General features: G+C 40.5%; 2 protein-coding genes across 4 annotated transcripts; both read right to left on the reverse strand.

Annotated features, from left to right (window-relative positions):
• Positions 1 to 91: 91 nt before the first annotated feature.
• LOC135336825 (serine/arginine repetitive matrix protein 1-like) lies at positions 92 to 11,407 on the reverse strand. The gene is made up of 13 exons (XM_064532703.1): positions 11,171 to 11,407; positions 10,624 to 10,713; positions 9,601 to 9,726; positions 7,601 to 7,771; positions 6,594 to 6,712; positions 4,781 to 5,566; positions 4,547 to 4,597; positions 4,308 to 4,454; positions 3,762 to 3,914; positions 3,133 to 3,276; positions 2,541 to 2,991; positions 2,349 to 2,474; positions 92 to 373 (listed from the first exon to the last, which is right to left on the reverse strand). The coding sequence occupies exons 1-13, from the start codon at positions 11,192 to 11,194 to the stop codon at positions 290 to 292; spliced, it is 2,472 nt and encodes an 823-aa protein (XP_064388773.1). The 5' UTR covers positions 11,195 to 11,407; the 3' UTR covers positions 92 to 289.
• Positions 11,408 to 13,302: 1,895 nt separating this feature from the next.
• Positions 13,303 to 17,683, reverse strand: LOC135336830 (uncharacterized). Of its 3 annotated transcripts, none has more exons than XM_064532709.1 (13): positions 17,512 to 17,679; positions 17,385 to 17,462; positions 16,991 to 17,149; positions 16,801 to 16,920; positions 16,568 to 16,656; positions 16,370 to 16,504; positions 15,811 to 15,839; positions 15,702 to 15,745; positions 15,499 to 15,565; positions 15,319 to 15,448; positions 15,116 to 15,265; positions 14,980 to 15,073; positions 13,303 to 13,586 (listed from the first exon to the last, which is right to left on the reverse strand). In XM_064532709.1, the coding sequence occupies exons 1-13, from the start codon at positions 17,574 to 17,576 to the stop codon at positions 13,514 to 13,516; spliced, it is 1,233 nt and encodes a 410-aa protein (XP_064388779.1). In that variant the 5' UTR covers positions 17,577 to 17,679; the 3' UTR covers positions 13,303 to 13,513. The 3 variants fall into 3 exon arrangements, with proteins under 3 accessions (XP_064388779.1, XP_064388781.1, XP_064388780.1); XM_064532710.1 differs by lacking the exon at positions 13,303 to 13,586 and adding an exon at positions 13,690 to 14,131 and having other exon boundaries at positions 17,512 to 17,681; XM_064532711.1 differs by lacking the exons at positions 16,801 to 16,920; positions 16,991 to 17,149 and having other exon boundaries at positions 17,512 to 17,683.
• Positions 17,684 to 17,796: the final 113 nt, after the last annotated feature.

The raw sequence follows: 17,796 nt of genomic DNA on the forward strand, positions 1-17,796 counted from the left end.
AAGTTTGTGAGAATTATGGTACTTTTGTGACGTCAATGATATCGTCTATAAATATTGTTATTATAATGTCGTGCTTGTGATTTACACGTACTGAGGAGTGCATGAGAAATAATGCAAGAATAATATATACAGTATATGTAGTATATAGGTAATTGGCTGTTACGTAAAGAAAGAACAATAAGTAATTTAAAGTACAGTACAATAGTCTTATATTATCAAGGGCTTATAAAAAGAAAGGCGGCGATACGCCCTTGACATATACAGTGCAAGATGTTCATTCATTAAGGTGTCAGTGTTTAACTTTCTTGAGTGACAGCAGAGCTCTTTCTCTCAGGGCTTCCTCTCTAACAGCTCCCTCACTACCCGAGTCAAGCTGCACAGGAAGGGAGAAAAATAATAGTTCACATATCACTTATCGTCATGCAGTACTAGTCTCATGAATCAGCCGCCGTTCCTTTGGAACACAGTCTGAGCACTCTTGTCACGAAGTCAATTCAAAATGGAATGTTGATTGCTCACAAAACCAATGGAATGTAATTAAATTCGTGATCTTACGCCCACACGTATTTAGTACAAATCTTTAAGCGAAGGCATCTCTCTCTATTTGTGTTTTGCATGCGGTGCTAAATCTTGCCCAAGGACCCCTGCTTGGCTTGCTTATGCTTCGCAGCAGCTTCTATGTACGAAGTGTTTACCATGCGTAATGCATGCGTAATGATTATCCAAATGCGTTGAGCAAAGTGCAGTTCTTTGCTGCCTCCAAGTTCATCACCTGACTGGACTTCTGCAATCTGATTGGTCAAGACGGAATTCTGTCTTGGCACATAAAACGATGACAAGAGTGCTCAGACGGTGTTCCAAAGGAACGGCGGCTGATTCATGAGACTAGCAGTACTATACTGTATTCAGGCATTGGAATAGTTGCCTACATGCACGGGCGACCAAGCAATTAACGACGAGAGAAGTGGTTGCAGGCAATTCATAAGCGAAAGAATGTGCTGAGCTGGTAATTACCTTGTGACGCCACAGCTGGATGCCCTCGTGGGCATTTACATGTAGATCTATGCACAAGTCATTGTAAAATCATGAACTGAGACTTCACATGTGCACTGTGCGCATGCTATTCAGTGTGAACAATTTCTGCTGAAGCAGTCAAAAGAGTGTACAGTTCTAGAGATATAGAAGAAAATGGCAATATGACTGGACATAAATACATGTTCCAAGAGAAACATAACAACTATCTCCTTTCATAGACTTCCTAGAGACCCGAGCAAGAGAGCTGAATGGCTAGAGCTACTCCAGCTAGCTCCAGGAAGATTTTTTCAAGCCAGGTTCACAAGTATTCTCCAGACACTTTTCTTCTCCAGCTAGAGAAGCTCTAGCCATTCAGCTCTCTTGTTTGGGTCTCTAGGAAGTCTACGAAAGAAGATAGTTGTGTTTTGTCTTTGTGTTCTCACAAAACATGCATTAGTCTTTTGTCTATATCTCTAAAACTGAACACTTTTTTGACTTGCAACAATGACTAACTTGCACGTAGAGAACTGCAGATTCAGCAGAAATTGTTTCTACTGGAGAGCATGCACAGTGCACATGTAAAGTCTCAATTATGAATTTTACAATGACTTGTGCATAGATCTAACACCCACAACGGCATCCAGCCGTGACATCACAGCGATTAAAGCTGATTTAAATTCTTCAGCTCTTACATGCAACTGGTCTATTTGTTTGGTCTGTTAAGAGTGAAAAGATCAGGACTATAGCACGAGGAATATGTATTTACTCTTTACCATGAAAAACTTTCTCTCAGGCCGATTTTCTCAAATAAAACTATTAACCTTAGGTCGAAAACAGGCCTGGGTCAAACACAAAGGGCAACGTTTCGCTACATAGCTAGACGTTTGTTACACGTATTTTTTTTCGGGAATTCGGTAACAATTACAGAGTAGGTAACCCTACGTAGTACACCGTTACGAAACCACGACAAGGGACTACACGACTAATTCTGCTTCCCAAATCGACAGGTAGATCTATTGAGCCTTTCTACGTACTACCTCGAACATCTGGATGAGGATCTGACGATAAAAGTAGAATACTCTTTTTTTCACACGTACATGTAAATGGTTCACCAATACATACGGCAATGAAGTTGCTAATTCTGCTGTGTCAAGGATTCTCATGTTATAATTTTTTTTATATCACCCGAAAAAATGCAAATAATACCTTGAGGCTACGCGACCGTGTAATAAAAGAATATAACATGGAAGGGACAGTAGACTTTTATTACACCCTTGTAACCTTGAAATTTGCACCAATGAAAATTTTCCGCTATACCCGTATTATGTACTGACCTTCGATTTCTTTTTTGACTTTTTTGAGTGCTTCTTGTGCTTCTTTCGGTGCTTCTTTTTGTGTTTCCTCGGAGATGGGGACTCCCCCTCAACAGAATGCTTTCTCTTGTGATGCTTCTTACGTTTCTGCATAGAGGAGATAGGGAATAACTCAACACAAACTCGTAACCTGATGCACAGAGTACAATGTACCTTGTCGGGAGGTGGCAATGGAGATCTCTCCATGGACGCACTGTCACTGTCAGCTGATGAGCTTCGACTGATGTCCCTTCTCTTACGTCCCCTCATCCTACGTGGAGGTGATGAGGGGGAGGGGCTTGATGATCGTGAGAATGACCTTCGTTTATGGCCTCTTCGTTTGCGTACCAGAGTTGGGGATCTAGAACGTGAATGCTCTGAAGACTGAGACATAGAATGTTCCGATACGGAGGAAGACATATCATTACGTGGCGACCTGCCACGTTTATGACGTCTTACTTCAGGAGAGGGCGAAGGCCTACGTTTACTACTTCTTGTTTTGCCAGATTGTTTTCGAAATACCTCAGCTTCTGAGCTGCTTGATCTAGAATGGGATCCCACAGAGGACTGCGAGTCAGAACGTGAGTATTCAGAGGAGTGGTGTCTTAGTGGAGGAGAGCGAGTCCTGTAAGTATTCACGAAAAGGCATTGCACATAAATACACATAACATAATTATAAGTAATAATTATTACAGGAAGTGCTAATTAGAGATGTGTTAATTTTCTGTACACGGAATAAAAAGTCAAGATGTAGCAAGACTCTCACCTGCGGCGTTGGTTCTTTTCTCTTCTATCCTCTCTGCTGCCACGCCTCCTAACACGTGACCTGTCAAGGGGTTCGTGATCCGAGAGATCGACACTGAACCCACTAGTGGAAGTGGACCCAGGACTCGCAACACCTTCAGGCTCACTAAATTGTGCACAGAACATTACAGGCGTAATCATTGACACTGTGCAGTGCACACGAGTCACCTAGCTACACAACACAATGTACAGTAGGTATCTATAAGGCATAATAATACCTCGGGTGCACATTGCAGCAAGGTATACGGTCGTGTGTAGATTGCTACTGTAACAGTTGCTCAATGATAAATGAAGTGCAATCAAGACTTTCTACAGGCTTATAGTGACAGTTTCTTGGATAGCAATTTGTTGATTCATTTTCTTCATTTTCTTGAGCTACACCTCGAGGCATACTAATAATTATTATTGCGATACCTACTGGCTGGTAACTTCGAGAAAGTTGATCGTGCAATTGGATATAACACTGTCCGAAGTTGTGATAATTAAATACAATACAATATTGATCACAGAATGTCATGACCCCTCCCCCTATACACACACACACACCACCACTTGCAGTGAACAGTATACAAAGCTTTTGTTAGATCTTACCTGTCACTGGTGGGAATATTGTACTCTGCTCTCTTGTGTGGAGGGGTACGGCTAAACGAGCGTTTTCTGATACGTGAGGGCGCTCCTCTTCCGCTCCTTAGAGAGTGGGCTCGATGCCTTGGGGGCGGAGACCGCTGACTTCTCACAGGAGACCTGTATGTATGACAAAGGGCCTTCGATCACAATCTATACTTGGTAAGTACTACATGTACATGTACATGCAAACACTACACTGAATACTGGGTTTCGAATGCAAGACTCTTCTGAGTGCGAACTACGAGTTTTTGCAATTAACCGCATTTGAAACCCAGTATACACAATCCATGTAACGCCATGACGATATAATTATAGGTGTACTTATAATAATATGACCCTTCTTCAAGAAGTGACCCACAGTATACACAAAGTGCCACCCAAGGGTCCGCGGTCCACCCAGTTACAGTAGAGGTTTCAGATTTATGTACTTACATGCATGTACATTAAGGCCTTGATTACATGTCATGCACTCCTGGTGATATACATATACATGATAACAGCTTGGCTAACCTTCTCCTAAATCCTGGAGACTGTCTCCTGCGTGGAGATCTGGAATGGGACCTTCGCCTTGGAACTGGTGATCTGGAATAGGACCGACGACGTTGCACTGGTGACCTTGACCTCCGAGGGTACTTGCGTCGCACATTTGAAAAGGGGCTGAGATTGTATATTGAATAAATATTTCAGAACTAAGCTACAAGTACTGTGGTGTACACTAGACCAGTGCACACTCACATGCACTTGCTTACCTCCTTCGCCGAGGTGACCTGGAGAAACTGCGACCATGTTTTGGTGGGGACCTGCAAGATTTTATAAAGGTATAAATGAACTCGTTAAAGCAGACAGTGCTACAGACTACACTACAGTTTTGTGTCGAAATTAAGATACTTCGAGTGCGACCAGTGCATGTGTATAATTATACGCACATACATGTAGATGTAAACAGGTCCACACACACAAAGGAGCGTACGTGTTCTACTAACCTGTTATCACGCCTCCTGGGAATGGGTGATGATCTATTTTGTTGTCTCTTCAGATCAGGTGATCTTTTTTTCGGGTCAGGTGACTTTCTCTTAATATCTGGTGACTTGCTGCCATGTATCCTCTGATCAGGTGACCTCCTTCTCCTCCCAATTGGTGACCTACTGCCAAACCTTCTCTGGTCAGGTGACCTCCTCCTCCTGTCTGGTGACCTGCTGCTACGCTTTCTCTGGTCAGGTGATCTCCTCCTAGCCTCTGGTGACCTGCTGCCGCGATTTCTTTGGTCAGGTGGCCTCCTTTTAGCGCCTGGTGACCTGCTGCCACGATTTCTCTGGTCAGGTGACCTCCTCCTAATGTCTGGTGACCTGCTGTCGTGCTTTCTCTGGTCAGGTGACCTCCTTCTAGCGCCTGGTGACCTACTGCTGCGCTTTCTCTGGTCAGGTGACCTACTGCCACGCTTTCTTTGATCAGGTGACCTCTTCCTAGCGCCTGGTGATTTGCTGCCACGTTTTCTTTGGTCAGGTGACCTTCTTCTCCTTGTGTCTGGTGACCTGCTGCCACGTTTTTGCTGATCCGGTGATTTTCTCCTTGTGACAGTTGCTTCTCTTCCAGGTGATGGGCTGTGTCTATCATGTGACAGGGTTGGACTGGATGGCTTCTGTACTTTAGGAGATGGTGACTTTGGTTTCTCCACATCGTCACTCTTGTTTCCATTTGTATCGTTAGTTGGCTCGTTGTCAGGGTGATTCATTCCTGGCTCAGTCCCAGGAGTGGGCAGGAGACCTCTCCTAGGGAGTATTTAGATTGACAACGTATGGCTTATCAAGGTATTATTTCTTCCTTTATGGTCAAAAACTAATGAACATGTACTATTATTACAGTTGCATGATTAATGCTAAAAAAAAACCAAATTTTGTTTTGTTTTGTATACTTATCTACTCTGAGCCTTGGTATTTTCAACAATACAGTACATGTATAGTGCCAAGGGCGTATAAAGAGAAGAGGAAATGCAACTCGCGCTATTTTTAGAACTCCCCACAAAAATAACATCAAAGGCAGAGGCAACAGCGCCAAGAATATGAAACCTGCTTACAAGAAAGACCTGTGTCCACAGTAGATCTACTCTGAGCCTTTGGTATTTTCAACAATACGCCCAGCGCTTAACGTCACATTGTCTTGGGCCTGGTCACGATGCTTCTCTGTACTAGCTAGGATAGGCAGCTCTGATGTACATGCCCATAACTCCGTAAATAACACCGTCCACGTCCGTATACTGTTATACCTTATTGTACTTTTATAAACGGGTACTAATTTTAGCGAATTTGTAATTAACGCAAAATTAAGTACACGCTAATAATAAAACGCAATTAAAAAAAGTATGAATCTCATAAAAAAAAATGTTTTTTTTTCTGATGTACTTTTTGTATAATGTAATGGCTTTTGAGAGTATGCTAAGCAAGCTAGCCCTTTTTTCATCTGTAACTGACTCTAAACTTTCCATTCAACCTTAAAACTCATACTTGTATATCTTTTGATATATATTGTGGTAATGAATTTGCTACAAATCCGCCAAAATTGCTGAGTACGTACGATGCATGGCGAGTGCATGCCCTCTTTGCTTTATACACCCTTGGTAGTGCTTAACGTCAAATTATGTCTAATTCATACTCGCTATACGGTAAATAGAATCCGGTATTATATACGCATGTAATCATGGGTTTACACGTTCATATACTAAATGAACATTGCAAAGTACTTTCCCAGATTAAAATTCCACAACACACAGTCATAACCGGTGTGACCCTGCCCACTCACGGGGTGTCTCTTCTACGCTGAGCCTCCTTCTCCTCAAACTCTCGCTGCCTCCTCTCCAACACCTCACGCTCTGCCTCAGTGTGGGACTGGAGACTGCTTGAGATACGCTCCTGCTCAAGCTGGGTGTGTGTGCAGGGAAAGGATGTGTGTGTGAGAGGACGTATTACATGTGGCGGTATAATTATGATTAATTTATGTACTGTATGTATGACACAAGCTCGATCATGAACTACATGTATACTCTACATAGTTGGTAAGCTTTTAACATCAACTTTGAGAAACTAGTCACATGTACAAATGAAATTCAGGCTCCAGATGTAATCAGGCATGCAATTGTACTACTTGATACTTGTCTCCAAGGCAACAGTCATTCTGTTGGTGGAGATAATAAGAAACAGTCATTAAAACACATAATTTATCGCATTCTACAGTAGCCACGTACACTACATTAATATAATTATGTTTAAAGTATACCCAGAAGAAAAAGAAAATCACACAAAATAATATTATACATGTAGGTGCTATAAATTGTAGGAAGGCTACATGTACATGTATACAACCATGTACAGCACGTACATACACAATTCTGAGTCTAGTGGCAATCAAAGTACAGCGTCAGTAATTCTCAGCTACATGTGCGCAGCAAACTTGTTCTGTCTAATGATGCTGACCCTTACCTAATGCACTAGTCCAAGGATAGAGTGTGCCTGGCTGTTACGTATTTCCATTCTGACGTATACCTCTTGAAAAGTACACATTACACATGAGCAAACAGTTTATATCTCAACAATTTGCTCCCACTTAAATTAAGAAGCATATAGCTTAATTAGTTCTGTACACAATTGCCTGTACATGTCACCCGAGCAACATGTCTGGGCATCAGTGCTTCAGGACCAACTGTTTTTACGTATAGTACATGAACTCCGTACCCCATGCATGCAAAAAATGCTAAGTTTGGACAAAAAGCTAGATCAGTATAATTATGTTACATATACACATGCATGTACCTTCTTGATTCTGATTTCCTCTTTCTTTTGGTCAAGGAACTTTGAGGGGATTCCCCCAACATTCTCCTGTGCACTTATGAACAAGTCCCACAGCTCGTGCAAGAATACCCGTGCATTCTTGCCGTTGAGGAACCCCGTCAGGTTCAGCTGGAGGTCCTGAGGGTCTGGGTACTGTGTGCGTGGGTGTTATGTGCCTGTGGATGTGAGAGGCTAGATAGTCTAGGATTATACTGACACTCTCTCCTTATAGGCATGATAACTCCCAAAACCCTAAAGATTATGTACTAGTATAGGATCAGGTGGCATATACGGCACCGGATGTGAACCGGATGTGGACACGCCCTAATTTTTGTTATTTTCCCTAAGCTAACCCGAACCCCTCCCCCTTCAAAATTACATCCGGTGCCGTATGTGCCACCTGACCCCTAGTATACATGTTTAGTAATCGAAAACAATAAACTAATAACCTACAGCATGAGCGTGCATATATGTATTTATTACGCCTCGGGGCATAGCCGCAAAGGTATATACGGTAAAGCCCGCTGTATGCATGTGTATATATTCCAGCTGTAACTGCTAACAGCTTCTGTATTCTAGCTACGTTTTCGAGTTCAAATAACTAAAGGCTGTTGCTATGCCCCTTGGGACGAGTTAAAATAGCTATGCAGTCTCTAAACAGAATTGTGAGTAGTATATTCGCCAGCCTCGCAAGCAACAGAGGTTGGCACATTCTTTACTTTTAGCTGATTCTGAATAATAAAGCTTTCATTATCCAACCTGATCCCCAGCGATCGCCTCCATTCTATCGAGTGCATATAATTGTAAAGAGTGTTTATTGCCAGTAAGTACAGTTCAAGCTAGATGTATACAACACCATTGATCTATACACTGCACTATAGCCGAACTAATCCTTGGTCCAACCAAACAACAGACACAGCTATAGACAGGTGATCGAGGTACGTGTTATAAGCCCAGAGGTAGCCATAACTCCTTGGTATAGCCAGGGGCGGATCCAAGAATTGTGAAAAGGGGGGGCTGAAAAGGGGGGGCAGTTTGAAGAAAATTTTTACTAAAAAAAGTTTTTTAAAGCCCAATCAGTGTAGCTTTTCTGATCATGAATTGATTGATGACAGTATGACATACATAGTAGCAGGAGATAGCAGAAATGGATGAAATCATCTTGCTCTTCAGCTTCAAAAGTCTACTATTCTGCATGCTGCAATAATTGATTGCTGCTCCTGGCTGCTCTAAGCCACACCCACTTTCGTGAGCTAGTTTTATTCAAGCTGGTCAGAAAGGGGGGCACATGCCCCTTGTGCCCTGCACTGGATCCGCCACTGATTGATGAGCGTTAGTTTTAGTACCTAGAAGAGCGAGAAAAAAACTGATGCAAAGCTGCACTGCAGGAGCCATTATGATCTTTGATCTCCACCTTCTTTTTTTTACTTACATATTGGCGGGAAATAAATGCACAGTCATAATTATAGTTGAGCCTAACACCTGATGTCTGGCCGAAATATTTGGACACCAGAATAAGAACTACATAATTATTATTATATTCATGCAGTTGCCATCTTCAGTGGATACTATAAATTATACTAGGCTATACTGAAGGGTTTAGCTGCTTCTGCTATCAGCAACGCCAATAGTTTTCAACTATGTGGGAACTTTAATGTCTATGTGCGGATAGGTGTTTGCTATGGTATAATTATCATTAAAAGTTGCCAAATATTTTAATCGAGGTTCTGATAACGAAGTTCAACTGTACTATGTACACTTCCGTATCAAGACTATTTTTTGCTGGATAACTCGCTCGAGTTGTGTTTCCTCGAGACATCATCTCCTTCAGCAACAACAAAACACTGTATGTACCATGTACACAATGGTTTTCTCTCAAGCTCGATCCTCTTCTATAACTCAATCTCGAACATGACCCATCCGAGGCATTAAGCATTCGTTAACTATAGTACTTATTGATCTAAATGTAGATCCCTAATAACCTGATGGTTCTCCAGCATGTTGAAGACAAAGTCAATGACAACATCATCCTCAAACCCGAGCAGCTCAGTAACCCTTGTGGTGATCCATGGCTTAATCACATCCAGGTTCACCTTCTCCATGTCAATCTAACACAAGGAGAGGGGGGGGGAGAGCTTTTACACGGTAAATGTTAACATTAGGTACGTAGTACATGTATGAAATTAATGTAATAATTATAACTCGAATAGGAATTGGGGATATCCATGTACAATTGGGGGTATCCATGTACATGTAGATACCACAAGGACGGATTTAGCACAATGATCGACACAAAGAGCTGCTTATCTTGTCACCAGGCTAGGGGCAACCTAGCGATTCCAGGCCGCACTGAAGATGGGCCTGGTATCGACTGTTTGCGCATGTGCCACCTATTACCCAGACTGGGTAATTTGGATAACATCGTATATATGCTCAGTAAAACAATGACGTCACAACGAACTGAAGTGGATTGAAGAAAGTAGGTAGAAGTTCGATTGTGAAGGTTTCTAGCCAATCTGATAGCATTCTAATAGCTACCCTTAGCCTGCTATGTTAACAAAAGACTCACAGCCTGCAACAGTGTGGATAACAATCGTCTGAACGGAGTGAAGGCTGACAAATAGCCTATATGGACAGGCCACACCCATCTGATACTAACCTTGGTGAAAGTCTACATGTAGACTCTATCAGAAAAAAATAGCTGCTGCAACCAAACGTACAGCGCTGTCTCTAGCTAGCTAACTATATAGCTCTGTGCATGACTTTAATTTGTACTCTTTGTCTGTATATTTTATTCAGGATATATTTTCAAGAACATTTCTGTTTAATGGGAAACTTTACGGAGAAATTGTCCAATAATTTGGCGTATGCGCAAGCAGTCAGTAGCAGGCCTCCTTGTTGAGGCCTTATGAAGAAGGCTAGGGGCAACCGAGATTCTACATGTACATGACAGGTCAGAAGTAAATGGCTAAGGACGACAGGCATTAAGTACTGAGTACACGCACCTTGACTCCAATGTTGGGAGGGTACTTGAGAGACTTCTTGAGTTTCTTCTCTTTGTTGTAGAACCGAGCATCTTGCTCACTGCTAGTGCCCTGCACATGAATACAGTTACTACAATCACGCGATGTGACGTGACGACAGACAAAAGGTTTACATAGAACATGGTAAACAACACTGCCGGTCTATATATGTGTGTGTGTGTGTGTTGCACACTGTATTTACATGACAAAACATGTTGTACAAGAACATTGCCACTCCAAATGGTAGGACCACCTTTTTAACAGTCACAGACATAGAGTACGTACAGGTGCATGTGCCCACAACTTGTACTCGTGAAATAATAATACTGAGCCGTTGAAAGAATACTTGTTGAAAAGATACCCATTGGTATGTGCAAATTTAAACGATTCGCACGTACCACACTAGCTGTGATGTGGTGCCTACAAGAATTTCCTCAACAAAAATGGGCTGTACTATTAAACATTGAAGCTTGGAAACTTGCATAGTTTTATCACAATTATGTACACACAGTGCATGAATCCAACTTACCCTGAAGAAACCAGCATCTGTCATGATCTGATGAGAACGACCCACGTACTGTGTATTGCAGAACTCAACGAGGGTAAGACGATTACAATGTGTCTCTCTTCCAGTTGACAGTCATCTGGTATAGGTGGTTACATGTACCACGCCACGTGGTCATGACCACCGTCGCTTCGAATCCAGGCCTCTCTTCCTCAGAGGGCCAGAGGAACGCCAGGGTCAATAGGGTCACGAAGGGATTAAACATTCTTGTTCTGGGTTCTTGACCTTTGCTGCATATAGCAGCTTAGCGCTTCTGTTCTTTATTTGCCTGCTTGGAAAGCTTACTATACCTAGATCTATCCAGTGCAGCAAGCCAGTACATCAAAATTTATACCCTAGCCACGGAAGGCTAATTTCCATATCTTGTTTGTGGTTTTGAAGAATGCAATAAAAGGTCAAAGGTTGCAATTAAATCCTGGATCTTCTCTCTCTCTCAAGCTGATTCCTCTGGGGCGCGATAGCTCAACCGATTTCTGTTGTGATTATAAAGAGGATCAAGCTATTGATGGTGTATAAACTCAGGGGCGCGAGGGTAAACTCAGTTTTACATGTAAAACATAGGGCCACGTGGTGTTTTAATTAGTGACCTTTAAGCTTTTGACACTGGCATTCCTCCTCTGTCTCTTCCTCATGGGGGGAGGAAGCCCCTTAAATATTTATGCGTTAGGATCAGCCGGACCCTTCTTAAGAGGGGGGCTGATCCATGAGACTAGTGAAGCGTTAGAGATCGATGTCTTCCTGGTGTTTTTGTTCGTATACATGTACTGTATAGCGCGACTAGCCTCGATTCCAGGCCGAGTTGTTTCTACTAGCCTGCTAGGTCAACTTCGTTCTATTAAAAAAAATCGGCCTGGGACCGAGGCTAGCTAGGTCTATGCAGTATGTCTTAACTTCTATTATTATCCTTTCGATATATATGTATATACAATCAGGGCAATGCCCCCCCCCTAACTTGTATAAATTCAGTTTGATCAAATATAAATTCGGACAGGTCTTGACCTGGCCAAATGGAACCTTTAGTTCAGAACAAGCGGTTTAACACCTAAAGTCCCACAAAAACATTTGCAATGCGAAATTTCTAGGAGACTGAATTAACTGGGGAAAGCACCATTAAAACAAGCGACTGGGGAGAGCGATACTGGCCCGTACGTCCATCATTTATCACAAGGTAATTCACGGGTCTATTATCTATAATGATTATGTAGTACTGATACAATTAAAGTTGTTGTTGTTAATTGGAAGTGAAACTAATTTTAAATGGTACATGTCATTTCATTGACACGCACATTTTGCAATTTGTATATGTACACATTGAATTTGTACACTTCAATACACTACATGATAAGAGTACAAATTTGTACACCGTTAATTTGTAAGTTCAGAGTAAAATTTGTATATACATGTATACACATGCATCTACACTTTCGATTTGTAGAACGTTATGAAAAGTTAGATTAGGCATAGGACATGGTATGCATGTGAGATTGTTCTGTGACTGCATGCGTGCACTAGCCGCTGCAGGTAAATGTGGTAAATGATTGCTTCATTTGTAGGTAAAACATTCGTGCTGAGCTCAGGGATTTAAATGAAAACCCCAAAATATTTGCCCCCCGAAAATCACCCGCTACACAATACATATAATTATTGCTATAGAACTGTATACAAAATTGTGTATCCACTGCATGCACTTATTAATATAATAATTATAATAATTATTATTATAGTTGTCATAATTATACATAATTATTATGATGCCTAGCTGATGAATTCAATGGCTTCGATTCAGGACTGTAATCGCATTATTATTATAAGTTAATGTTAATGGCCCACAATAAGTTATGTGCTTCAGTTACTGGATACCTCACTTGCGGTCTCACATACCGTATAGCTATAAATTTCTGCGGCCCAAAAATTCTGCAAATTCTGCGAATGAATGAGTAAACGCAGAAATAATATTCGCAAATGCTTATTAACCGCGCCTAGTTTAACAGTTGAAAGTTTAATTCACAGAAATAATTATTACTCGCAGAAGGTCTTTTTACAGCTATTCGCAGAATTTTTGGGCCGCAGAAATTTCTAGCTATAATTTATATACGGTAGTTACTATTTCACATTACTTAACAGCAAAATACTGCACAAAGGAGACTGCATGGTACTACTATTAGACAAGTATACATACAGTATGACATCACAATAATCGTATACTCACTACACAGGCAAAAAATTAAATTAATGTGGTAAACAGACAAAAAACTGAATTTGTTAATGTACAGTGTATGTACTATATCAATGTATGTCTCGACTAAATCATTGCATTGGCAATCTTTCTTGTTCACGAATGAATTGGTCTTGCACTGATTTGAGCTGATCTGGAGCCAATCTAAGTAAAAGGTATAGACTGTTATTGTTATTGAATTAAAGGTTTCATAGGTACAGTACCACACTACTAAAACAGTCTCACGAAAGTGATCAATTAAATATACAAGTGCAAACAAATGAATTATGGCTAGCTAGCTCGTACAGTGCATGGTATCAGCTACCATGCACTGTACGAGCTAGCCATAGTTTGACATAATAATTATAATTATGGCAATGTTCGTACATAGCAGGATGATACAGAATCTGCGTAGTAAGTTCCTGCTCCTGGTTCTATTAATTAATTATTGTAAAATGCATGACACTATAACTAATAGCCTCATTCCCAACCCGACCTCACTCTATTATATATATGTATATCTCATACGGGCGTAGAAGTATTTAAGTAAGTTATGTACTTGTATTTAGAGTAGGAGCCAACAGATATTTATAGTAATCCATAGAAAGGAGTTGCAATTTAGTTTCCTGATAGAAACTTACCTACGACTGGGGAAAGGCATTGAGAAGGCATTGATTGCACTGCGTTGTGTTTAATAAAAAGGCGTGGATCTACAAAAATTAATGTTGGAGTACATAATGAATGGCTGCTGGTGTTTTGCAGCTCTTTTCTAGCTAACAATTAAAAAAAAATTGATGAATATCATTATAACCACAAACGGCGTCACAAGACACCACAAAAAGTCACTTTAGCAAAACATTACAACATTTTGCTAGATCACGTGGCTATTCTGACTTCTGACCTGGACTACTAATTGGTTTATTTTTTTGGGCATTCTGCAAAAATATGACCCGGAAAATCCGTGAAACAATTTGGTGTGGCCTTAGTAAGTTGATCTCTAGAAAAATTAATGTTGGAGTACATAATGAATGGCTGCTGGTGTTTTGCAGCTCTTTTCTAGCTAACAATTAAAAAAAAATTGATGAATATCATTATAACCACAAACGGCGTCACAAGACACCACAAAAAGTCACTTTAGCAAAACATTACAACATTTTGCTAGATCACGTGGCTATTCTGACTTCTGACCTGGACTACTAATTGGTTTATTTTTTTGGGCATTCTGCAAAAATATGACCCGGAAAATCCGTGAAACAATTTGGTGTGGCCTTAGTAAGTTGATCTCTAGTGTGTTCTTGTGTGAAAGGGGGGTTCATGGAGCCCATGGAACCTGTCTGGATCCGCCACTGCCTCAAGTTGTATTATATCCCCCTTGCATGAGTAATATACATAATTATACGTACGTAGAGGGTTACACTACATTGAACATGAGTTCCTCAACCGTTTAGCTAGTGGCATGTATACTATACGGTGCAGGTATTGAGTCAGGTCAGTAATCTACACTAATTGAACACTATTTTGCATAGACCCAACAAGTTATATATTTCGTTTCGCTTACCTCTTAACAACGTTGAGGATACTGTTCGTCGCTGCCTTCAATACAGGATTGCAGGCCTCTTGATAGGCAACAGCAACTCGGTTAACTTCCAAATCTAAAGAAATTAATTATTTGATCATGATTGGGAGTAGCTTACCTTGAGAAACAGATCTTCGGTAATAATCACGTGGACCCAATGTGGATCTTCGTTTATAATATGGAGCCAATGTAGGTGGTGGTGGTATAATTATTCGGTCAGTAGGCTTCTTTGTCAATCCCAAAAAGCTCACATCATCATCTATGTCATCTACAATAAAGAAAATTGAACTATACTGGGAATGAACGTAATCAACACATCACCATCAAACTCCACAGGAGGCCAAACAGAAGGAGCGTGTTTTTCTGCAGCTTTGAGGCCATTTCTAATTAGAGGGTCAAGCAACATATCCAAAACTTTCTTCTCAGATGATGTTAGCTTTAGAGTAGGTGCCTGCGAAATGGAGATTAAATTACGATTCTCATACTGCCTTTAACTTTTACAGATGGTGTGGTGTTTTCCAAAGGCTTGAGCTTTGCTGTGTCTTCTGATTGTAGTACTTCAATATAGCTGGAGCAAAAACACAGAACATTACACACTAATGACAAAACGACACAGCCGACAAAGAAACCAACACCACAGTACTCAGCCTTCCGTTTCAGTCATGCAGTGATCTAGAATAGTTACATATGCAATTTACAATTACCTGCTTTCAGCAATCTTGTTCAATCGAGAAGATTTAGCAAACAACTATAATAGGAACATAATTAATTGTGCAATTACAAATTTCAGCTATGCTATAATTATTAACTCACATCATTTGGTTGGACATGGGTGCAAGAACCTGCAAGTAAGAATAATAAAGTCCAGTACAGAATAATTGTATGATGTGCTATTAGTGACTGGAGAGTGTGTACAGCAATTAATCCCATATCACATCCGGTCCAGTAATTGCACGTCGTCATTGACAGCGGTGCAATTACTTGTCAATGACAACGTATTGTTTTCGAATAACGGCCATGGCTGAAAATGTTAATCATACGATTAGTATGGTTACTCGTGGAATAAGATTAATAGCATTCATATCAAGCACTGGAAGGTTAATAGCACTCGGCAGTAGCCTTGTCATTGCTTGTTACTCGTGCTAATAATCCCAATTGCACTAGTATTAACCAGTATACCGAATTAACCGTACATCAAGTTTTGAATGTGACGTTCTTTCGATTGCGAGATGAAAAAATAGCATAAGATAATTCACCATCGAAAGAACTGCAAAGAGTGAGAATGTGCATGCAATTTCCCTCATGCTTCGCATACAATTCGCATTAGAAACACAATCAGGCTTGTACAGTGTCAACGGTACCAAAATCATACCAGAATTAGATTCGGGTCTCCTGTTAATAGATGTTCGCTGGCTGGAAGGAGGATCCATATTGAAACAGATAACTGATGCCGAAAATCCAAGAAAATTTACTCTCTTACTTGTTCTTAGTCTAGCTTTGAAACTACCTGCAGTTATAATTATTATATGAAATTTATATGAAATTAACTACATGTACAAGAAAAACTCACCAGTTGCAAAAAACATGTCTCCTTTATCATTGCCACAGAATTCTCTTTTGCCTCCGTTTCCACTTTTCACTTCAATATAGTCCTGACATCTGTAAATCAGATAAGGTCACTGGTGCAACATACCACTCCTGTCTATACGTATAGCCAACTCTAATCACTTCGTTTTTACGATTCATGGATTGGCCACACTCAACTAAGTCACTACTGCATGTCTGAACCACATAATTTCTTACTGATCCCTTTCAGAAATATGACAGTTTCGTGGCTCTAGATCCAACTCATTGATAGAAAGATATGCACTTTTCCCTGGCCCACAATCAATGTTGTATTCAACAATCATTTCATTCAAGTAACTGCACAACAAAAGAGAATAATTATAATGTAAGCAACTACTCAACGCCTATAGCTACAGAACACAATTACTTTTTTTTAGGTTGAAGCTGGAATCCTGGTGAGAATAACAACATTATATCAGCTGTCGCTATGGTGTCGATATCTTGAATAAAGTGACCACTTTTGCGCAGTACACAGTATTCACTGCCTACATTGCCTCTGATTCGAGTTGAGTACACTCCATATTGACTGAAAGTATAAAAAGCTAGTATAGCTAATAATTATTATAGAATGGTATGGATTTTGTATAATTATGCATACATTTATTTGCCTCATACAGGCTCCGTACGTACAAATACACAGTACTGACGATTTAGACTACAATTATTTATAATGATTATCGCCAATTAACATAATTATTGCGACAATCACGAATATCTGTCCTGAAAATCTTCAAGTAAACTTGTACACTACGAGTACACACTTGCGATTTGGCATAGGAACAATCACATCTGGATTGCATGGATACAGGTCTAGTCGGCTGCGAGAGCAATGTCTTAAGCTGCTGAGGATTTAAAATAATCGAACACAGGAAATATCTAACTTTATACCTTAGAACGAGTATCGGAGTGGCTAGAAAAAGTAGTGTGACGATTGTAGGAACAGCTAGCCGCATGTTGATTCTTGTAGATGAGTATAGCGGTAGATCTATAGTTGGTTGCTAGAATCTAGACCTCCACATTATATTGATAGTGACTTTTATATACAGAGTCCCAGTCTATATAATTATTAGTGCGCATGTTAGGTTTCTGTTGTGGCCATCTGCAAAGCAAGAGGGATCTCTTTGAAGTGTCAACACTCAAAAGAAGATGGTTTGGCCACTGCAAGGCAAAGTA

This window comes from Halichondria panicea, chromosome 6 (assembly GCF_963675165.1).
Source record: "Halichondria panicea chromosome 6, odHalPani1.1, whole genome shotgun sequence".
Lineage (NCBI taxonomy): Eukaryota > Metazoa > Porifera > Demospongiae > Suberitida > Halichondriidae > Halichondria > Halichondria panicea.